We start from the raw sequence: 21,845 nt of genomic DNA on the forward strand, positions 1-21,845 counted from the left end.
GAGCACTGGGAGGGTTTCCCGCCCAGGACCCTGCCGCCACTTCCGCCCGCAGTGGCGCCTCCCGGCGTGACGCCACTTCCGCCCTCCCGCCGCCGGAAGGAGCGACCCCGCGGCGCGCAGGGGGCGGGGCCTCTTTGGCGAGCGGGCGGCGGCCATGGCGGAGCCGCGGGTGCGGCGCGGGGGGACCGGGGGCGCTCCGGGGCGGTCTGGGGGGTCCCGGCCGGGCTCCGGAGGGGTCTGCGGAGGGGCTGGGCACTGCGGGGGCTGCGGGGAGCCGCATGGCGGGCGGCGGGAGGAGGCGCGGAGCGCGGCCACGTGGAGGCCCCGCGGTGCGGCCTAGCCCCGGTAGGGCCCGGCCGCCGCGAGGCCTCACCCGGTGCCGCCCGCGCCGCAGGTTCTGGTGATCGACGGCCGCGGGCACCTCCTGGGCCGGCTGGCGGCGATCGTGGCCAAGCAGGTGCTGCTCGGTGAGTGCGGGACCCTTTCCCCGGGGCCACCGGGGCAATCCCCGCGGTCACCGGGCCCCCCGCGCCGGGATGAGCCCTCTCGGCTGTCGAGTTTGGCGACAATGAGAGCCGCCTCCATGCACTACCAGCTGAGCGCGGGGGGCTCCGGGGCTCGGGAACAGCGCGGGGAACCGGGCCGGGCCCCGCGCTCGGCCTGACCCGCCCGGGCCCCGCTGTCCCCAGGCCGCCGCGTGGTCGTGGTTCGCTGCGAGGGCATCAACATCTCCGGGAACTTCTACCGCAACAAGCGTGAGTCTGCCGGGGTCGGGAGGGGATCCCGGGAATGGGAGGGGATCCCGGGAATGGGAGGAGATCCCGGGAATGGGAGGGGATCACCGAGAATGGAAGGAGATCCCGGGAATGGGAGGGGATCACCGGGAATGGAAGGAGATCCCGGGAATGGGAGGAGATCCCGGGAATGGAAGGAGATCCCGGGAATGGGAGGGGATCCCGGGAATGGAAGGAGATCCCGGGAATGGAAGGAGATCCCGGGAATGGAAGGAGATCCCGGCTTTTGGGGACGATCCCGGCGGTTTTGGGTCGCGCAGAAGTTGTGGGAAGTTTCCTGAAGGTTCTCGGTGCACCCCGGCCCCCCTTTGGGGGGATTTGAGCTTTTTTCCCATTCCCCAAATCACTCTGTGCATGCCGGTGAAGTTCCCAGCCCCGTTTTGGGGGGATTTGACCCCTTTTTTTTCCCACCCCGGCAATCCTCGAACCCCCGTTTTTGAGGGGTTTTCCCCCATTTCCCCCCCCAGTGAAATTCCTGGCGTTCCTGAGGAAGAGGATGAACACCAATCCCTCGCGGGGCCCCTTCCACTTCCGAGCCCCCAGCAGGATCTTCTGGCGCACGGTCCGAGGTGAGCAGGACCCCCGGGACCCCTCCCCAAAAACTCCGGGTTTTTCCTGGCTTATTCCTGGTTTTTTTTTTTCCTTTTTTTTCTGATTCCCCCAAAACCAGCCCCGGGCCGGGAATTGCCCTGATCCCGGTGCTTCCACCCCAAATTCAGAGATGTTAAATTTGTGCTTTAACCCCAAATGCAGAGATGTTAAATTTGCGCTTTAACCCCAAATGCAGAGATGTTAAATTTGCGCTTTAACCCCAAATTCAGAGATGTTAAATTTGCGCTTTAACCCCAAATTCAGAGATGTTAAATTTGCGCTTTAACCCCAAATTCAGAGATGTTAAATTTGCGGTTTCACCCCAAATCCAGGATGCTGCCCCACAAGACCAAGCGGGGCCAGGCGGCCCTGGAGCGGCTCAAGGTGTTCGATGGGATCCCCCCGCCCTACGACAAGGTGGGACCCCCCCCCAAAATCCTCCAAATTCCCCCTCCAGACCCCCCCAAATCTTCCTCAAAATTCCCCCTCCAGAACCCCCCAAATTCCTCCTTCAGAACCTCCCAAATCCCCCAAATCTCCCCCAAATTCCTCTTCCAGACCCCCCCAAATCCCCCAGAACGAGCCCCGGTGTCTGTGATGTCACTTTTACCTACATTGTTCGACTGCTGCTGAGAAAAAACCCCAAATCCTGAGACACCCGGAGCCCCGCCCTCCCCACGGCCCCGCCCCCAAAACCCCCAAAAACCCCGAAATTCCCGGATTTTCCAGAGGAAGCGGATGGTGGTGCCGGCTGCCCTCAAAATCATCCGGCTCAAACCCACGCGCAAGGTGAGCGGTGGGGAGGGGGCTCCGGGGGGGTTTTGGGGGCTTTTAGGGGATCCTTTTAGGGACTTTATGGGGTTTAGGTGCTTTTGTGGCATTTTTTTAGGGGGTTTTATGGGATTTTAGGGGGTTTCATAGGATCTTGGTGGGGTTACAGGACTTAGGTGGTTTTATGGGCGTCTTTTAGGAAGTTGATGGGATTTTAGGGGTTTTTTTTATGGCATTTTGGTAGGGGTTACAGGATTTTTGGGGGTTTTATGAGTTTTTTAGGGGGTTTATGTTTTTTTTGGGTGGTTTTATAACGGTTTTTAAGGAGTTCATTGGATTTTAGGGGGCTTTATAGGATTTTTTTAGAGACCTTATGGGATTTTAGGGGGGGTTATGACTTTTAGGCGTTTTATGGGATTTTTTCAGGGAGGTTGCAGGATTTCGGGGGGAGCTTTTGGGAATTTAGGGGGAGTTTTTGGGGGTTTTGTGTGATTTGGGTGGGGGTTATAGGATTTGGGTGAAGCATTAGGGAGATTTGGGTGAGCTCTGTAGTATTTTGGGGGGTTTTGGGCAGTTTTATGGGATTGGGGGGGGGTTTATGGGTTTGGGGAGCGGGTTTGGGGTTCTGGGCCCCCCCCAAGCTCCCAGTGCCCCCCAGTTTGCCGTGCTGGGCCGGCTGGCGCACGAGGTGGGCTGGAAGTACCGGGACGTGACCGAGGCCCTGGAGGAGAAGAGGAAGGAGAAGGCCAAGCTCCGGTACAACAAAAAGAGGAAGATGATGGTGAGGAAAAACAGGGAAAATGCCCCAAAATCCTCGGGATGGGGGAGGGAGCACCCCCAAATCAGGGGAGGGTCGAAAGCCAGGCAGGGAAAACCCCAGGATTTGGGGGTGGGACTCCAAAAAACTGACAGGGATGGAAAATGGGGTGGGAAAGTCCTAAAAGCCTGGAAAAAAAGTTCTAAAACAAGGAAAAAAGTCCTAAAACCAGGTGAAAGCCTCAAACCAGGGAGCAAGACCTGAATTCCCATTGGAATTCCCATTGGAATTCAGGGTGGGAGGAATTGGGGCCCTATCAAACCCAGGTTTTCCCCATTTTTTCCGTGTTTTTTTTCCTGTTCTTTTCCCTTTTCCCGATTCCCCCCGTTTCTCGCCCCCGTTTCCAGAGCCTGCGGCGCCGGGCCGAGCGCAACGCGGAGAAGAAGGCGGCGCCGTTCACGGCGGTGCTGCGGCAGCACGGGCTGCTGCTCTAATAAACCCAAACTGGGACGGACTGGGAGCGTCCGGCTCTTACTGGGAGCGACCGGGACGCGTTTTGGGGAGGTTTCCGAGGTTTTGGAGATTTTATTAAACCACGGGCAGGCGGCGCCAGAGCCGCCATGGTCACTCCAGGGTCACCTGGGGGGTCAGAGGTCACTCCAGTGGTCACTCGGGAGGGTCAGTGGTCACTCGGGAGGGTCAGCGGCCGCTCCGGACAGTCGCTCCCCCACCTGCGCCCGCGCCTCGTCCAGCAGCCGCGCGATGACCTCGCTCTCGGCCAGCGGCATCTCCGGGCTCTCGGTCAGTCCTGGGGGCACCTGGGGGGTCAGCACCCCCGGACAGCCCGAGGCCACCCCAAACCCCGAGGTTTCACCCCAAAACCCAGGGTTTTATCACAAAACCCAGGGTTTTACCACAAAACCAGGGGGGTTTCACCCCAAACCTCATTGTTTCACCCCAAACCCCCCCTGCTCTCACCCCAAATCCCGTTTTCTCACCCCAAATCCCATTGTTTCACCCCAAACCCCGCGGTTTCCCCCCAAACCCCGCATTTTCCCCCCAAACCCCGCTGTCTCACCCCAAACCCTGTTGTTTCACCCCAAACCCCGCGGTTTCCCCCCAAACCCCCCCCCTCACCCCCAAACCCCCCGCTCTCACCCCAAACCCTGCTGTCTCACCCCAAACCCCGCGTTTTCCCCCCAAACCTGTCTCACCCTGCAGCAGGCACTCCCGCACGTGCTGTGCCTCGTAGCGCAGCCCGGTGCTGTGCGGGAAGTTGAGGGGCTCGGCCGGGGGGGGGCAGCGGGAAGCGCTCGCGGCGACCCCCCCAGAGCAGCTCGGTGGGGCAGTTCATGTGGCTGGGCAGCTGTGGGGGGCACGGGGGGTCAGGGGCGCCCCAAAAAACCCAAAAACGAACCCTGGCTTCGAAAAACACCTCGAGTGCACAGCAGAGAAACAGCCCCCACCCCAAAAAATGCTCGGAAGCAAAAGAACTCATAACAAAAAACAAAAAAAAAAAAAACACAAAACCTCCACACAAACACACAAAAATCCCCCAGAATCCCCAAAAACCCTGAATAGGAAAACCCTAAAACTCAACCGCCCCCCCAAAACTCTCAAAACAACCCAACCCCCCCAAAAAACTAACAACTAAACCCCCCCGAAGAAACCCAAAAAACTCTAAAATAAACTCCCCCCCCCAAAAAAAAACCACAATAAAAAAAAAAAAATCCTAAAATAAACCCCCCCAAAAAACCGGAAAAACCCTAAAATGCCCCCCCCAAAAAAAAACCCCAACCGCCCCTCCCTAAAATTGGGTTTTCCCTCTGAAGCCTCCCCAAATCTGGGATTTTCACCTTCTTCCCCCCCCCCCCCCCCCCCATCCCAGCCCTCCCCAGTTTTTGGGGTCACCTCGGCCCAGCCCCGCGGCCCCCCCAGGGCCGCCCCCCCCCGGCAGCTCCGCGGCCATGGAGAAGGTGAGCGCGGCCAGGTTCCCCCCCGGGAACTCGAGCGTCACCGACACCGACTCGTCCACGCCTGGGGAACGGGAAAAACGGAGAAAACGGGAAAAATGGGGGGGGGGGGAATGGGGAAAATAATGGGGGGGGGAAAATGTGGGGGGATGGGGAAATAATGGGGGGGAAAATGTGGGGGGATGGGGAAATAATGGGGGGGAAACGGGAAAAAATGGAGAGATGGGGAAAGTAATGGGGGAAAAACGGGGGGAAATGGGGGAAAAAGGGGCGGGGGGATGGGAAAGTGCCCCCCAGTCCCCCTCCCACTGCCCCCAGTGCCCCCCCAGTCCCCCTTCCCAGTGCCCTCCAATCCCCTTTTCAGTGCTCCCAGTCCCCCCCCAGTCCCCTCCCAGTGCTCCCAGTGCCCTCCAATTCCCTCCCACTGCCCCCAGTGCCCTCCCAGTGCTCCCAGTGCCCTCCAATCCCCTCCCAGTCCCCTCCCAGTGCTCCCAGTGCCCCCGGTCCGTACCGGTGGGGTGCAGCACGCCGTGGGCCCGCAGACAGGTGGGGGGCTGGCCCCCCCCCAGCAGGGCCAGTGCCATCTGCAGCCCGTAGCCACCGAGGTCCAGCAGGGCCCCCCCCGCCCAGCCCCGGCTCGCGCAGCCGCGGGACCCCCCCCAGGGGCGAAGCCGAGCTCCCCCCGCAGCACCAGGGGGGGTCCCCAGGGCCCCCCCCGGCCGCGAGCGAGCGCAGGCGGCGCCAGGCGGGGAAAAAACGGGTCCAGAACCCCTGCGGGAGAGACTGGGAGTACTGGGGGGAACTGGGGGGACTGGGAACGGGGCTACTGGGGGGGACTGGGGGCACTGGGAGTACTGGGGGCGCTGGGAATGGGAGTAGTGGGGGAACTGGAATGGCTGAGAATGGGGGGAAAGGGCCTGGAGCTCTGGGAATGGGGGACTGGGAGTACTGGGAGCACTGGGAGCACTGGGAACGGGGCACTGGGAGCACTGGGAGCACTGGGAACGGGGCACTGGGAGCACTGGGAGCACTGGGAGTGGAGCACTGGGAGCACTGGGAGCACTGGGAGTGGAGCACTGGGAGCACTGGGAATGGGGCACTGGGAACGGGGGCACTGGGAGCACTGGGAACGGGGCACTGGGAGCACTGGGGGGCACTGAGAGAACTGGGAATGGGTGACTGGGAGCATTGGGAACGGGGCACTGGGAGCACTGGGAGCACTGGGAGCACTGGGAGTGGAGCACTGGGAGCACTGGAATGGGGGCACTGGGAATGGGGCACTGGGAGCACTGGGGAACGGGGGCACTGGGAGCACCGGGAAATGGGTGACAGGGAGCACTGGGAGCACTGGGAGCGCTGGGAGCGGCCCGCACCTCCATCAGGAACACGCCGCGCTCCCGCGCCGTCCCCACGAGCTGCGCGACCTCGCGGGCCCCGAGCGCCATCGGCTTCTCCATGAGCACGGCGCGGCCGCGGCGCAGGAACAGCAGCCCTGCGGGCAGGTGCGCGGGGTTCACCGCCCCCACGTACACCACGTCTGCGGGGGACCCCCAAAAAACGGCCTCAGGGGGCCCCAAAACACCCCCCACGCCGAAAACAAAAACGCCAAATCCGCCCAAAAACCCCATACGGCCCCGACCCCGAAAAACAAACAAAAAAACCCCAAATCCCCCCACAAAAAAACCCAAAACACCCCCGACCCCGAAAAACAAAAACGCCAAAACCCCCCAAAAAACCCCATACGGCCCCAACCTCAAAAAACAAACAAAAAAACCAAACCCCCCAAAAACCCCATAAAATCTCCGACCCCAAAAAACAAACAAACAAACAAAAAACCAAAACAAAAAACCCCATAAAACCCCCGACCCCAAAACGCCTCCCACACATGTACCACATCTGAGGAGGACATCCCAAAAATAGCCCAAACCCCCCCGTCCCCAAAAACCTCATCGGGGAGCACCAAGAACACCCAGAAGCCCCCCAGAAAACCCCGAAATCCTCTCGGGACACCCCAAACTCTGTAGGGTCCCCTGTGGGGGTCTCACCCACGTCGGGGTCCTCGGCCAGCTCCTCATAGGATCCGTAGGCTCGGGGCACCCCGAAGTGCCGGGGCGAAGGCCTGGGCGCGCCCCAAATCCCGCGCGGCCACGGCCACCACCTGCGGGGGGCACGGCCGGGGGTCGTGGGGCACCCCCAAAATCCCGGGGGGCACCCCAAAATCCCCCCGGGTTTAGGGGATCGGGAGGGAATCCCGATGTTTGGGACATCAGGGCAATGGGGGTTACGCGACGGTGGGGGAGGGACACACCCCAGGGTTTTTGGGGACACACCCAGGATTTCTGGGGACACACCCAGGTCTTTTGGGGACACACCCAGGATTTTGGGGGCTCCCAGGGGTTTTGGGGGCTCCCAGCGATTTTGGGGGGGTCCCGGGGTTTTTGGGGGCTCACAGGGGTATTTGGGGGGCTCCCACGGGTTTTGGGGGGCTCCCAGGAGTTTTGGGGGGGTCCCAGTGGTTTTTGGGGGGTCCCAGGGATTTGGGGGCTCCCAGGGGTATTTGGGGGCTCCCAGCGGATTTTGGGGGCTCCCAGGGATTTGGGGGCTCCCGGGGATTTTGGGGGGGTCACCGTGTGCTCCGAGGCGGGCAGGGTCTGCAGGGCCAGCACGAAGTCGTGGCTGATGGCCCCGGCCGAGCAGATGCCCCAGCGCGTGGGGCCGGGGGGCGGCCCGGGCCGGGCTTTGGGGGGGCGCCGGGGCGGGACACGGCTCCGGTTCCCGGACCCGATCCCGGTCCTGATCCGGGTCCCGATCCCGATCCATGTCCCGGTCCATGTCTCAATCGCGATCCCAATCCCCGTCCCGGTCCCGATCCTAGTCCAGGTCCCGATCCCGATCCCGATCCCGTTCCCGTTCCCGGTCCCGGTCCCGGTCCCGGTCCCGATCCCGTTCCCGGTCCCGTTCCCGTTCCCGGTCCCGTTCCCGTTCCCGTTCCCGATCCCGGTCCCGTTCCCGTTCCCGTTCCCGTTCCCGTTCCCGGGTCCCGGTCCCGATCCCAGCCCGGTGCTAGTTCTGGTGCCGATCCCGGTGCTGATCCCGATCCTAATCGAATTCCCGGTCCTGATCCCAGCCCAGTCCCGATCCGGATCCCGATCCCAGCCCCGTTCCAATCCCGGTCCCGGTCGCGATCCCGATCCCAGCCCAATCCCGATCCCGATCCCGGTACCGGCCCGTCCCGCACCTGCCGGGGCACGAACGGGGGCCGCGCCCGCCCCTCCCCCAGCCGTGGGAAGCTCCCACGCCCCTCCCCCCACCCACGCGCGGGTGGGGGAGGGGCGGGGTGGGCACCCCAAAGGGAGGAGGGGGGGCAGGGGCTGCCCCGGAGACCCCGTGGGGGGGGACCGGGGGGGTTCGGGGGGTCCCGGGACTGCGGGAATTTGGGGATTTGGGGGGATTTGAGGATTTGGGGGATTTTGGGGGATTTTGGGGATTTGGGGATTTGAGGATTTGGGGGATTTTGGAGGATTTGGGGGATTTTTGGGATTTCAGGGGATTTGGGGGATTTCGGGGGTCCCTGGATTTGGGGGGAATTTGAGGATTTGGGGACTTTTGGGGATTTTGGGGATTTGTGGATTTTGGGGGATTTGGGGATTTTTGGGATTTCAGGGGATTTGGGGGATTTTGGGGATTTCGGGGGGTCCCTGGATTTGGGGAAATTGGGGGACTTTTTTGGGAATTTTGGGAATTTTGGGGATTTTTGGGGGTCCTGGGGTCCCCTCCGGGGCGTGGCCCTTTCCCCCGCACGTGCTGGGGCCCCCGCCCCCTCCGCGCGGCGCCGCGCTCCCATTGGTCGGTAGCCGCGGGGAGGCGTGGCCTATATGCAAATGAGCGGCGGGAATGAACGGCTGCGTTTATTGGCGGCTGGGGGCGTGGTTTTTGGGGGCGGGGTGCGAATAGCGCTCGCTGATTCGTCGCGGGTCGGCGCGCGCCGATTGGCTGCGGGCGGGGGCGGGGTGGGACGGCACGCTGCTATTGGCTGGCGGGTGAGGGGCGGGGGCAGAGCGGCGCGCTCCCATTGGCGCAGAGAGGCAGGGGCGGGGGCCTGGAGCGATGGCGGCGGCGGCGCTGCGGTCCCGGGGCGGCGGAGCGGTGAGGAGGGGGAACCAGTAACCCCAGTAACCCCTGCCAGTAACCCCCGTAACCCCTCCCAGTAACCCCAGTAACCCCCAGTGCCCCCTCCCAGTAACCCCAGTAACCCCTGCCAGTAACCCCAGTAACCCCAGTAACCCCCTGCCAGTAACCCCAGTAACCCCAGTGCCCCTCCCAGTAACCCCTGCCAGTAACCCCAGTAACCCCAGTAACCCCCAGTGCCCCCCTCCCAGTAACCCCAGTACCCCTGCCAGTAACCCCTCCCAGTGCTCCCAGTGTCCCCTCCCAGTCCCCCTCCCAGGTCCTACTGGAGCCCCTCCCAGTGCTCCCAGTTCCCGCTGGACCTTCCCAGTTCCACTCAGGCCCTACTGAGGCTCATCCCAGCGCTCCCAGTGCTCTCCCAGTGCCCTCCCAGTGCTCCCAGTGCACCCAGTGCCCCCCCAGTGCTCCCAGTGCCCCGTTCCCAGTGCTCCCCCAGTGCTCCCAGTGCTCCCCAGTGCCCCCCCCAGTGCTCCCAGTGCCCCTCCAGTGCTCCCAGTGCTCCCAGTGCCCTCCCAGTGCTCCCAGTGCTCCCAGTGCCCCCCCAGTGCTCCCAGTGCTCCCAGTGCCCCCCCAGTGCTCCCAGTGCCCCCCAGCCGTTCCCAGTGACCCCCAACCCCTCCCAGCGACCGTCCCAGTCCTCCCAGTGCTCGTCCCGGTGCTCCCAACGCCTTCCCAGTTCCTCCCAGTGCCCCCGCAGATCCTCCCAGTGCTCCCAGTGCTCCCAGTGCTCCCAGTCCCTCCCAGTTGCCCCCAGTCGCTCCCAGTCGCTCCCAGTCGCTCCCAGTGCCCCCGCAGATCCTCCCAGTCGCTCCCAATCGCCCCCAGTCGCTCCCAGTGCTCCCCAGTCCCGCCGCTCTCCCCGCGATGGCGGCGCTGGGGGGGGGTCAAAGTCCGGCCGGGGGAGGGGCAGGGCCTGGACCCCTCCCCCCATGACCACGCCCTTCCCGGCTACTGGGCAAACTGGGCTGAAATGGGGCAAACTGGGGTGAAATGGGGCAAACTGGGGCCAAAAGGGGATAAACCAGGGCCAGACTGGTCCAAACTGGGGCAAACTGGGGTAAACTGGGGTAAACTGGGGTGAAATGGGGCAAACTGGGGCAAACTGGGGTAAACTGGGGCAAACTGGGGCAAACTGGGGCAAACTGGGGGTTTGTGCCCCTCCCCCAGGTGCTGGCGACGCTGCTGCGGCCGGCCCCGGCGCGGCTACAAGAGCACCTTCCGTGTGAGGACCCCAAAACCCCCAAAATACCCCAAAGAAACCCAAAAACACCCCAAAAACACCCCGAATAACCCCAGATAAACCCCAAAATACCCCAGAAATACCCCAGAACCCCAAATAAACACCAAAACCCCAAATAAACCCAAAATAAACCCAAAAATACCCCAAATAAACCCCGGAAAAACCCCAAGTGACCCCAAAATCTCCCCGAATAACCCCAAACCCCAAAAATCCCCTGAATGACCCCAAATCCCTTTAAATGACCCCAAATCCCCCAGATGACCCGAAAACGCCCTGAATGACCCCAAACCCCAAATGTCCCCCACATAAACCCCAAAATCCCCCGGATGACCCCAAACCCCCCCAAATAAACCCCAAATCCCCCCGAATGACCCCAAACCCCCCCAGACAAACCCCAAACCCCCCCCCAGGCCTCGGAGCTGGAGCTGGAGCGCTCGGGGGCCCCCCGGGACGCCCCCGGCCCCCCAGGAGCTCGTTTTCGGGAGGGTCTTCACCGACCACATGCTGACGGTGGAGTGGAGCCGCGCCGGGGGCTGGGGGCGCCCCCAGATCCGCCCCTTCCAGGAGCTGCGGCTGCACCCGGCCTCGTCCGCCCTGCACTACGCCGTGGAGGGTCAGAGGCACCCCAAAATCACCCCAAAATCACCCCAAAAATCACCCTAAAAACACCCCAAAAACACCCCAAAAATCACCCCGAAATCACCCCAAAAACACCCCCAAAAATCACCCCGAAATCACCCCAAAAACACCCCAAAAACACCCGAAAAATCACCCAAAAACCCCCAGAAACACCCCAAACCCGGCACTATGCCGTGGAGGTCAGAGGCACCCTGAATCACCCTGAAATCACCCCAAAAACACCCCGAAATCACCCCAAAAACACCCCAAAAATCACCCAAAATACCCAAAAACACCCCAAACCCGGCACTACGCCGTGGAGGTCAGAAACACCTCAAAATCACCCAAAAACACCCCAAAACCCCCCAGAATCACACCAAAAACAGCCTGGAAAGCCCCAGAATCACCCCAAACCCGGCACTTTGCCGTGGTGGTCAGGAACACCCCCAAAACCACCCCAAAACCCCGCAGAATCACCCCAAAACCACCCCAAACCCCGGGACTCCCCAAACCCCAGCCCCAGCTCTTCGAGGGGCTCAAGGCTTTTCGGGGCGACGACGACAAAATTCGGCTTTTCCGCCCCGAGCTGAACATGGAGAGGATGCAGAGATCGGCCCGCAGGGTCTGCCTGCCCGTGAGTGGGGTGTGCCCCCGGGGAGCCCCAAAACCACCCCAAAACCACCCCGAAACCACCCCAAAACCACCCCGAAACCACCCCGGAATAGCCCCCGAATACCCCCCAAATAATCCCCAAAATAACCCCAAACCCCACGCAGAACAACCGCCAAATCCCCCCCAAAACGACCCCAAAATGACCCCAAAATGACCCCAAAACAACCCCAAACGCCTCCCGAAACAACCCCAACCCCCCCAAAATAACCCCAATATACCCCCAAAATAACCCCCTAAAATAACCCCCAAAATACCCCCAAAATAACCCCAAACCCCCCAAAACAACCCCAAAATAACCCCAAACCCCCAAAAAGAAAAACCCCTGAGATAACCCAAAACCGCCGCACCCCAAAATAACCCGAGAATCTCCAAAAACCTTGAAAATAAAAAAAAAAAATTAAAAATTAAAAAAAAAAAAGTTACAGTCCCCTCCCAGTCCCCTCCCAGTCCCCTCCCAGTCCCCTCCCAGTCCCTCCCAGTCCCCTCCCAGTCCCCTCCCAGTCCCTCCCGGTGCCAATTTTTGTCCCTCCAAGCGCTGCTTTTCACCCAAAACGCGGGGGTTTCACCCAAAACGCGCGGGGGTTTTCCCTCCCAGTCCCTCCCAGTCCCTCCCAGTCCCTCCCAGTGCTCCCAGTGCCGCTCCCGCAGGAGTTCGACGGGCGGGAGCTGCTCGAGTGCATCCGGGCGCTGGTGCGGCTCGAGGGGCGCTGGGTGCCCCGGGACCCCCGGAGCAGCCTCTACATCCGGCCCGCGCTCATCGGCACCGAGGTGCGCGGGGGTCCGGGGGGGTTTGGGGGGAATTTGGGGGGAATTTGGGGCGTCCTGGGGGGGATTTGGGGGGATTTTGGGGGGGGGGGGTTGGGGCATTTGGGGATTTCGGGGAATTTGGGGGGTCCTGGGGGTGTTTGGGGAGTCCTGAGGGGGGTTTGGGGGGATTTTGGGGGAATCTGGGGGGTCCTGAGGGGGGTAATGGGGGGCCCTGAGGGGGATTTCAGGGGATTTTGGGTGGATTTTGAGGGATTTTGTGGCAGTTTTTCAGGGGATTTCGGGGAATTTTGGGAGGGGGTTTTGGGGGATTTGGGAATGGTTTTGGGGGGATTTTGGTGGTATTTTGATGGATTTTGGTGGATTTGTGGATTTAGTGAGTGGGTTTGGGTGGATTTTGGGGCGGTTTTAGGCGATTTTGGAGCGGTTTTGGGGTGGATTTTGGGGCGGTTTTGGGGTGGATTTTGGAGCGGTTTTTGGGGTGGATTTTGGGGCAGTTTTAGGCGATTTTGGAGCGGTTTGGGGGTGGATTTTGGGGCGGTTTTAGGCGATTTTGGAGCGGTTTTGGGGTGGATTTTGGGGCGGTTTTGGTGGATTTTGGGTTTTTTTTGGGGGGGATTTTAGCGGATTTTATTGGATTTTGGGGATTTTTCGGGGGGGTCCCTGACCTGCCCCCCCCCAGCCCGCTCTGGGGGGTGGCGCCCCCCGGGCGGGCGCTGCTCTTCGTGCTGCTCTGCCCGGTCGGGCCGTACTTCCCCAGCGGCTTCGGGCCCGTGCGGCTCCTGGCGGACCCGCGGCACGCGCGCGCCTGGCCCGGCGGCGCCGGACACTGCAAGCTGGGCGGGTGAGTGACCACCGGGAGGTGACCAGCGGGAGTGACCACCGGGAGTGACCACTGAGGGGAGTGACCGCTGCCCAGTGACCATCAGGGAGTGACCAGTGGGAGTGACCACCGGGAGTGACCACCGGGAGTGACCGCTGCCCAGTGACCACCGGGAGTGACCAGCGGGAGTGACCGCTGAGGGGAGTGACCAGTGGGAGTGGCCAGCGGGAGTGACCACTGCTCAGTGACCACCGGGAGTGACCAGTGGGAGTGACCGCTGACGGGAGTGACCAGCGGGAGTGACCACTGCCCAGTGACCGCTGAGGGGAGTGACCACTGCCCAGTGACCACCGGGAGGGACCAGCAGGAGTGACCAGCGGGAGGGACCAGCGGGAGTGACCGCTGCCCAGCGACCATCAGGGAGTGACCACTGAGGGGAGTGACTTCCAGGCAGTGACCACCAGGGAATGACCACCGGGGAGTGACCACTGCCCAGTGACCACCGGGGAGTGACCACTGCAGGGGGGGACTGACCACTGCAGAGTGACCACTGGGGGATTTGGGATGTTTTTTGGGGGGGTTGGGGCATTTTTGGGGGGATTTGGGGTTTTTTTTGAGAGGGCGGTTGGTTTTTTCTTAGGGGGATTTTGGGGTTTTTTCCGGGGGGGGCTCTGGGGGATTTTTGGGGGTCCCCCAAGCGGCGCCCCCCCCCCAGGAATTACGGGCCGTGCCTGGAGCTGCAGGAGGCGGCGCGGGCCCGCGGGTGCCACCAGGTGCTGTGGCTGCACGGCCCCGAGCGGCACCTGACCGAGGTGGGCACCATGAACCTCTTCGTCTTCTGGGAGCGCCCGGACGGGGGTACTTGGGGGAATTTCGGGGGTCCGGGGGGGGTCCTGGGGGGGATTTGGGAGGGACTGGGGGGTCCCGGGGGGGTTTGGGGGGGTCCCAGGGGGGTTTGGGGGGAATTTGGGGTGTCCTGGGGGGATTTGGGAGGCATTGGGGGGATCCCTGGGGGATTCTGGGAGGTCCCAGGGGGGTTTTGGGAGGGATTGGGAGGGGTTTGGGGGGTCCTGGGGGTATTTGGGAGGGATTGGGGGGGTCCTGGGTGGGGTTTTGGGAGGTCCCAGGGGGGTTTTGGGAGGGTCCTGGCAGTCCTGGGGGGATATGGGGGGATCCCAGGGGGGTTTGGGGGGGGCCTGGGGGAATTTGGGGGGTCCCAGTGTGTGGTTGAGGGGGGGGTCCTGGGGGGATTTGGGGGGATCCCAGGGGGGGTTTGGGGGGTCCTGGGGGGTGGGGGTTGGGAGATCCCTGAGGGTCCTGGGTGGGGGTAAAGGGGAATTTTAGGGAATTTCAGGGGTCGTGGGGGGCGGTTCTGGAATGGTCTGGGGGTCCCGGGGGGGGAGGGGGGGGTCAGGGGGTGACCGAGCCCCCCCGCCCCCCCCCCCCGTGTGCCCCCCAGGGCTGGAGCTGGTGACCCCCCCCCTGGACGGGCTGATCCTGCCCGGGGTGACCCGGCAGAGCCTCCTGGAGCTGGCCCGGCAGTGGGTGCGGGGCCGGGGGCTCGGGGGGCTCGGGGGGCTCGGGGGGCTCGGGGGGCTCCACAGAGGACCTGGGGAGGGCTTGGGGGGGTTGGGGGACATGGGGGGGGTCGGGAGGTGTTAGGGAGGATTTGGGGGGGATTTGGGGGGGAATTTGGCGGGTCAGGCAGTGTTTGGGAGGATTTGGGGAGGGATTCAGGAAAATTTGGGGGGGGGGGGGGATTTCTGGGATTTTTGGCGGGCCCGGAGCAGATTTCGGGAGGATTTGGGGACGATTTTCGGGATTTTTGGCAGGCCTGGAGCAGATTTGGGGAGGATTTTGGGGGATTTCTGGGATTTTTGGCGGGCCCAGAGCTGATTTGGGGAGGATTTCGGGGGATTTTTTGTATTTTTGGCGGGCCCGGAGCAGATTTCGGGAGGATTTCGGGCGCTTTCGGGATCGCTGCGCCCCGGGGGCGCGGCGGGGGACGGGCGGGGGGCTCATCGGGACCCCCCCCGACCCCCCCAAATGTGCCCCCCAGGGTGAGTTCGAGGTGCGCGAGGCCCCCCTGCCCATGGGCAGCGTTTTGGGGGCGCTGCAGGGGGGGCGGCTCCGGGAGATGTTCGGGGCCGGCACCGCCTGCGTCGTCTGCCCCGTGGGGGAGATCCTGTACCAGGACAAGGTTCGGGGGGGCCGGGGGGGCTGGGGGGGTCCTCGGGGTCCGGGGGGGTTCGGGGGGGTTACGGGGGCCTGGGGGCTCGAGGGGAGTTTTGGGGGTTCGAGGGGAATTTTGGGGGTCCTGGAGGGTTTTTGGGGAGGTTGTGGGGATTTGTGGGGTCCTGGGGGATCCTCGGTGTCTGGGGGGGGGGGTTCTGGGGGTCCTGGGGGTTCGGGGGTTACGGGGCCTGGGGGCTCCAGGGGAGTTTTGGGGTTTCGAGGGGAATTTTTGGGGGTCCTGGAGGGTTTTTGGGGAGGTTGTGGGGTCTGGTAGGGGTTTTGTGGGATCCCGGGGGATTGGATGGAATTTGGGGGGGGGTTGGGGGTCCCGGGGGCGTTTTGGGGTCCCGGTGACCCCCCCACCCTCCCCCCCCCAAAGCTGCACGCGGTGCCCACCATGGAGAACGGCCCCGAGGTGGCCGGGAGGTTCCTGCGGGAGCTCAGCGACATCCAGGTGAGATTTGGGGAAAATCTGGGGGAATTTGGGGAAAACTGGGAAATCTGGGGGGGAAAACTGGGGGAAAATCTGGGGGAAAATTGGGGGGGAAATTGGAGAAAATCTGGGGGGAAATTGGGGTGAAATTTGGGGGGAAAATTGGGGGAAAATTTGGGGGGAAATTGGGGGGAAATTGGGGAAAATTGGGAAAGGGAAAACGGGGGGTCCTGGGGTGTGACCCACCCCCCTTTTTGTCCCCCCCCCAGTACGGGCCGCGTCCCCAGCCCGTGGGCCCAGCCCGTGTGACCCCCCCCCCCAAAAAGAAGAACCAGCACCGGACACTCCGGGGGGGTCACGGGACCCCCCAAAAATGCACCAAAAATGGGGGAGGGGCCCGGAATTCCCCTCCCCCACCCTCAAATCCCTCTCTGGGGGGGTCCCAAATCCCCCCCCCCAAAAAAAACCACTCCAGACCGCTTTTGGGAGGGGGGGGGGTGTCCCCAAATCCCCCCCAGCCCCTCCCCAGCTCAGCCCCTCCCCCCCCCGTGCAATACTCTGAGCTGACCCCTCCCCTCCCCCTCCCCCCACCCGGTTTTGGGGTCCCTCCTCCCCAATTTGGGGGGTCCCGCCCCTCCCCCTCCCCCCCCCCAGTGCCTTGGGACCCCCCCTCCCCCCCCCCCAGTGCTTGCAGAGCCTTAAACGACCCCTCCCCCCCACAGCCGGGACCCCTCCCCCACCAAAGGTCAGCGGGGGTCGTTAATAATAAACAGCGATTAATGATGGATTGGTTAATTAATTAAATTAATTAGTTGGGGGGGATTAATGGGGGACAGGGCTGTTGGGCGGGGGGGGGCGGAAGGGGAGGGACGTGGACCCAAATGTCCCCAAAATCCCCAAAATCCCAAATATCCCCCAAAATATCCCCAGATATCCCCAGATATCCCAAATATTCCAAATGTCCCCAAATGTCCCGAATATCCCACATTACCCAAAAATCCCCCAAATGTCCCCAAATGTCCCAAAAATCCCCAAATGTCCCAAATCTTCCAAATGTCCCCAAATGTCCCAAATGTCCCCAAAATCCCAAATATCCCCCAAATATCCCAAATATCCCAAATATCTCAAATATCTCAAATATCCCAAATATCCCAAATGACCCCAAATGTCCCAAAAAATCCCCAATATCTCAAATATCCCCCAAAATATCCCCAAATATCCCAAATATCCCAACTATCTCAAATATCCCAAATGACCCCAGATGTCCCAAAAATCCCCAATATCCCAAATATCCCCCAAATATCCCAAATATCCCAAATGTCCCCAATGTCCCGAATATCCCACATATCCTAAAAATCCCCAAATGTCCCCAAATATCCCAAATATCCCAAGTGTCCCAAATATCTCCAAATCCCCCAAATATCCCAAATGTCCCAAAAAATCCCCAAATGTCCCCAAATCCCCCCGACGCCCCCGGCCTCCCCCCACGTCCCCGACGCCAACTTTTTTTTTTTTTTTTTTTTCCAAAAATCTCCTTTATTTTCCCATTTCCCCTCCCCCCCGCCCCCTTTTTACAAAAACCATCCCGAGACAATAAATAGGATTTTTTTTGGGGGGGGGTGGGGGGGCCCGGATAATAATAATAAAAAAATAATAATAATAATAACGGCAATAATAACAATAATAATAATAACGAAATAATAACAATAATAACAACGAAAACAATAACAATAATAACAATAAAAATAATAAAAACCATAATAAAAATAATAAAATAATAATAAAATAATAATTAAAAAATAATAATAATAACAAAAATAACAATAAAAATAATAATAAAAACAATAAAATAACGACAATATTAATCAATAATTACAATAATTAATTATAATAATTAACCGGCGGCGGGCGGCGAATAAATTAGAATAAATTAGGGCGGGGTCAGAGGCGCTGGCGCAGCAGGACGAGCCCGCGCGCCGCCCAGTCCAGGTACAGGTGCAGCCCCCGCGCCACCGCGTGCGCGGCGCGCACCGCGCCCCACGGCGACACCTGCGGCGGGGGCGGGGCCGGGGGGGGGCGCGGCGGGGCGGGGCAGCGACAGCCGCGACACCTGCGGGGGGACAGGGGGTCAGGGACACACCTGGGAGGGACACGGGGACAGGGACACGCACCTGGGGGGGACAGGGACACACCTGGGGGGGTCAGAGACACACCTGGGGGGCTCAGGAACACACCTGGGGGGGGACACGGGGTCAGGGACACACCTGGGAGGGACACGGGGACAGGGACACGCACCTGGGGAGGGACAGGGACACCTGCGGGGGGTAAAGGGACACCTGGGGGGGGGGCATGGGGTCAGGGACACACCTGGGGGGGACACGGGGTCACACCTGGACGGTCAGGGACACACCTGGCGGGGGGACAGGGACACACCTGGGGGGGACACGGGGACACACCTGGGGGAGTCAGGGACACACCTGGAGGGGTCAGGGACACACACCTGGGGGGGACACGGGGACACACCTGGGGGGGACACGGGGACACACCTGGGGGGACACGGGGCCACCTGCGCTGGGGACACCGCGAGAACCCCTTCCCACAAGCCCCGCCCATCGCAAGACCACGCCCACAAGCCGCGCCCACACCCGCACCCCTCGCGCCGCGAGTTCGAGTCCCGGCCCCGCCCCGGCCCCGCCCCGCCACACCTTACACCACACCTTACACCTCACACCTTACACCTTACACCTCACACCTTACACCTCACACCTTACACCTCACACCTCACACCTCACACCTCACACCTTACACCTCACCTTACACCTTACACCTCACACCTTACACCTTACACCACACCTTACACCTCACACCTTACACCTTACACCACACCTTACACCTCACACCTCACACCTCACACCTCACACCTCACACCTCACACCTCACACCTCACACCTTACACCTCACCTTACACCTTACACCTCACACCTTACACCTCACACCTCACACCTCACACCTTACACCTCACACCTTACAGCTCACAGCTCACAGCTCACACCTCACACCTCACACCTCACACCTCACACCTTACACCTTACACCTCACACCTCACACCTTACAGCTCACACCTCACACCTCACACCTCACACCTTACACCACACCTTACACCACACCTTACACCTCACAGCTCACACCTCACACCTCACACCTCACACCTCACACCACACCTCACAGCTCACAGCTCACACCTCACACCTCACACCTCACACCTCACACCTTACCAGGTGATCGAGGCGGCCCCGCAGGCGCTCGAGGCGGCCCCGCAGCGCCGCCAGCTCCGGCTCCAGCCCGCGCAGCGCGCCCCCGGCCCGGCGCAGCCACTCCAGGAGCCGCTGGTACCGCAGCAGGTCCGAGCCCAGGCGGGGCAGCAGCGCCGCGGCCTGCGGGTCAGGGGGGCACCGGGGGGTCAGGGGGCACCGGGGGGCCAGGGGGCACCGGGGGGCCAGGGGGGCATCGAGGGGTCAGGGGGGTAGAGGGGGGACAGGTGGGTACAGACAGGTGGGCACCGGGAGCTGAGGGGGGCATCGAGGGGTCAGGGGGGTACAGGGGGGACAGGTGGGTACAGACAGGTGGGCACCGGGAGCTGAGGGGGGCATCGAGGGGTCAGGGGGGCACCGGGGGGGCCAGGGGGGCACCGGGGGCACAGGGGGGACAGGTGAGTACGGACAGGGGTCACCGGGGGGTCACGGGGGTACAGGGGGGTCAGGGGGACACCGGGGGGGCCAGGGAGGTACAGGGGGACAGGTGGGTACAGGGGACAGGTGGGTACAGGGGACAGGTGGGTACAGACAGGGGGTCAGGGGGCACCGGCGGTCAGGGGGGGTACAGGGGACAGGTGAATACAGGGGGACAGGTCTGGGGGTTCGGCGGGTTTTGGGCACTGGGGGGGTCAGGGGGACACCGGGGGGACAGGTGAGCACAGGGGACAGGTGAGTACAGGGGGGACAGGTGGGCACCGGGGTCTGGGGGTTCGGGGGTTTTTGGGGCTCAGGAAGGTTCGGGGCGTTCAAGGGGATCGGGGGAAATGGGAGGGAGGGGCTCAGAATGGGCTGGGGGGGCTCAAATGGACCCGGGGGGGGGTCATGGACGAGCCACGAGGGACCCCAGACTCACGGGGACCCCACGGCGCCCCCCGAACCCCCGGTGCCCCCACCTGGATGTTGGGCAGCTCCAGCGCGCTCATGGCCAGCACGGGCAGCGAGTCCAGCTTGTGCTCCCCCTCGGCCGGGAATCGCGACTTCTGTCGCGACAGGAATTGGGGGAGGGGTCAGCCCGCGCCGCGCCGCCCCCGACACGCGGGGGCGGTGGGGGCGGCGGGGGCGGCGGGGGTCGCGGGGGCGGGGGGGTACCCACGAGGAGCTCCAGGAACGCTTTGGTGTCGCCCAGCAGGGCCTTGGCCAGGTTGATGACGCTGTCCAGGTCCCCGCGCGTGTCCGTGGGCGGGGGGGCGCGGGCGGGGGGCGAGCGCCAGCCCCGGGCCCGGCCACAGCCCCGGCCACAGCCCCAGCAGCGCCAGCAGCGCCCGCCACGGAGCCCCTGCGGGACACGGACACGCGTCGGGGGCCGGCCCGGGGGTCTCGGGAGGGGAGATTTGGGGCGAATCCCAGGATTTGGGGGCCACGGGAATCCCGGGGTTTGGGGGAAGATTCGGGCACGGGGGATCCCGGGAATCCCGGGATTTGAGGGCCACCGGAATCCCGAGATCTGGGGACGTCCCGGGACTCCCGGGGCTCAGGACTGGGGGGACGGAGGATCCCGGGGATCCCGGGGATCCCGAGGATGTCGGGACGCGGTTCCTGCTTTTCCCGGGGATTCCGGGATTCCCGGAGCTGGAGGATCCCCGTGTTCCCGGGAATCCGGGAGCTGCACGATCCCGGGAATACCGGGGCCAGGGGATTTTGGGGCTCCCGGTGTTCCCGGGACAGTCCGGGATGGGGATCACGTGGATCCTTCATCTCCCGGGATTCGGCGTTCCCGGGGACCGCGGGACGCAGTTCCCGGGATTTGGGAGTCCCGGTGCTCCCGGGATTGTCGGGACTGCCAGGATTGTCGGTATGCGGGGAATTTGGGGCTGCATCCCGGGATTTGGGGCTCCATCCCGGGATCGGAGGTCCTGGGGGAGCCGGGGCTGAAGGATCCAGGTGCTCCCGCCCGGAGTTCCCGGGAATTTGGGGCTCCCGGGACTGGAGAGCCCCGGGGCTCCTGGGATGGTCGGAATCCCGGGATTCCCGGGGCTGGGACTTCGCCGGGATCCCGGCGTTGGGGATGTCGGGGCTCTCGGTGTTTGGGGCTCCTGGAATTTGGGGCTCCCGGACTTGGGGATGGCGGGAATCCCGGGATTTGCGGCTCCCGGCACCGGGAAAAACCGGGCACTCCCGGGAATGGGGATTCCTCGGACTCCCGGGATTCGGGGATCTCAGAATTTGGGGCTCCCGGAATTCGGGATTCCGGGGCGCGGGGATCGCGGGAATCACGGAATTGGAAGCTCCCAGATTCCAGAGCTCCCGGGATTTTGGGGCTGTCGGGAATTGGGACTCTTGGGCTCGGGAATTGCGGGGATTGCAGAGATTTGGGGGTCCCCGAACCTGGCTCTCCCGGGATTTTGGGGCTGTCGGAATTCGGGACTCCTGGACTTGGGGACGGCGGGAATTGCGGGATTTGGGGCTTCCGGGACCGGGAAAACCGGGCGCTCCCGGCGCCGGGGGATCCCGGGAACGGGGATTCCTCGGACTCCCGGGATTTCGGGCTCCCGGAGTTCGGGACTCCCGGGAGCCGCTGGGTCTGGGGCTCCGTTTTTGTGCAACCCGCGCTCGCCCGGCTTTGTGTTCTCCGAGCGACTCGGGGCTCCCAGAATTCGGGGTTCCCGCGGCGCTTTTTGGGGCGTTTGGGCATTCCCGGGATCGGCTCCTGGCGGCCGGTGCCGGGGGGGGG

At 62.8% G+C, this 21,845-nt stretch overlaps 4 protein-coding genes and 2 non-coding genes across 6 annotated transcripts; 4 read left to right on the top strand and 2 right to left on the bottom strand.

Moving 5' to 3' along the window:
- Positions 1 to 72: 72 nt before the first annotated feature.
- Positions 73 to 3,427, top strand: RPL13A (ribosomal protein L13a). The gene is made up of 8 exons (XM_053969283.1): positions 73 to 169; positions 395 to 467; positions 690 to 755; positions 1,262 to 1,363; positions 1,717 to 1,802; positions 2,115 to 2,174; positions 2,815 to 2,937; positions 3,321 to 3,427. The coding sequence occupies exons 1-8, from the start codon at positions 155 to 157 to the stop codon at positions 3,405 to 3,407; spliced, it is 612 nt and encodes a 203-aa protein (XP_053825258.1). The 5' UTR covers positions 73 to 154; the 3' UTR covers positions 3,408 to 3,427.
- On the top strand, positions 527 to 605 carry LOC128802726 (small nucleolar RNA Z195/SNORD33/SNORD32 family). Its single transcript, XR_008435560.1, has one exon. It is a non-coding gene; the product is annotated as a small nucleolar RNA Z195/SNORD33/SNORD32 family (small nucleolar RNA).
- LOC128802727 (small nucleolar RNA SNORD34) lies at positions 1,973 to 2,045 on the top strand. The gene has a single exon (XR_008435561.1). It is a non-coding gene; the product is annotated as a small nucleolar RNA SNORD34 (small nucleolar RNA).
- Positions 3,428 to 3,478: 51 nt separating the features above from the next.
- Positions 3,479 to 7,802, bottom strand: DHDH (dihydrodiol dehydrogenase). The gene is given in 12 exon segments (XM_053969282.1): positions 3,479 to 3,721; positions 4,128 to 4,212; positions 4,214 to 4,279; positions 4,825 to 4,863; positions 4,865 to 4,950; positions 5,398 to 5,509; positions 5,511 to 5,657; positions 6,260 to 6,423; positions 6,932 to 6,995; positions 6,997 to 7,044; positions 7,514 to 7,639; positions 7,641 to 7,802. Coding segments are annotated over 12 exon segments (1,137 nt in total). The 5' UTR covers positions 7,719 to 7,802; the 3' UTR covers positions 3,479 to 3,599.
- Positions 7,803 to 8,918: 1,116 nt separating this feature from the next.
- Positions 8,919 to 16,623, top strand: BCAT2 (branched chain amino acid transaminase 2). Its single transcript, XM_053969263.1, is given in 14 exon segments — positions 8,919 to 9,032; positions 10,242 to 10,259; positions 10,261 to 10,296; positions 10,725 to 10,763; positions 10,765 to 10,920; positions 11,450 to 11,566; positions 12,253 to 12,374; positions 13,052 to 13,213; positions 13,908 to 14,050; positions 14,652 to 14,737; positions 15,252 to 15,392; positions 15,807 to 15,881; positions 16,130 to 16,214; positions 16,583 to 16,623. Coding segments are annotated over 14 exon segments (1,260 nt in total). The 5' UTR covers positions 8,919 to 8,993.
- Positions 16,624 to 17,801: 1,178 nt separating this feature from the next.
- IL11 (interleukin 11) lies at positions 17,802 to 21,806 on the bottom strand. Its single transcript, XM_053969265.1, is given in 8 exon segments — positions 17,802 to 17,945; positions 17,947 to 17,970; positions 19,136 to 19,294; positions 20,068 to 20,154; positions 20,268 to 20,360; positions 20,362 to 20,450; positions 20,536 to 20,600; positions 21,202 to 21,806. Coding segments are annotated over 8 exon segments (1,266 nt in total).
- Between the last annotated feature and the right edge of the window lie 39 nt (positions 21,807 to 21,845).

The sequence above is a fragment of the Vidua macroura genome, unplaced genomic scaffold (genome assembly GCF_024509145.1).
Source record: "Vidua macroura isolate BioBank_ID:100142 unplaced genomic scaffold, ASM2450914v1 whyUn_scaffold_150, whole genome shotgun sequence".
Lineage (NCBI taxonomy): Eukaryota > Metazoa > Chordata > Aves > Passeriformes > Viduidae > Vidua > Vidua macroura.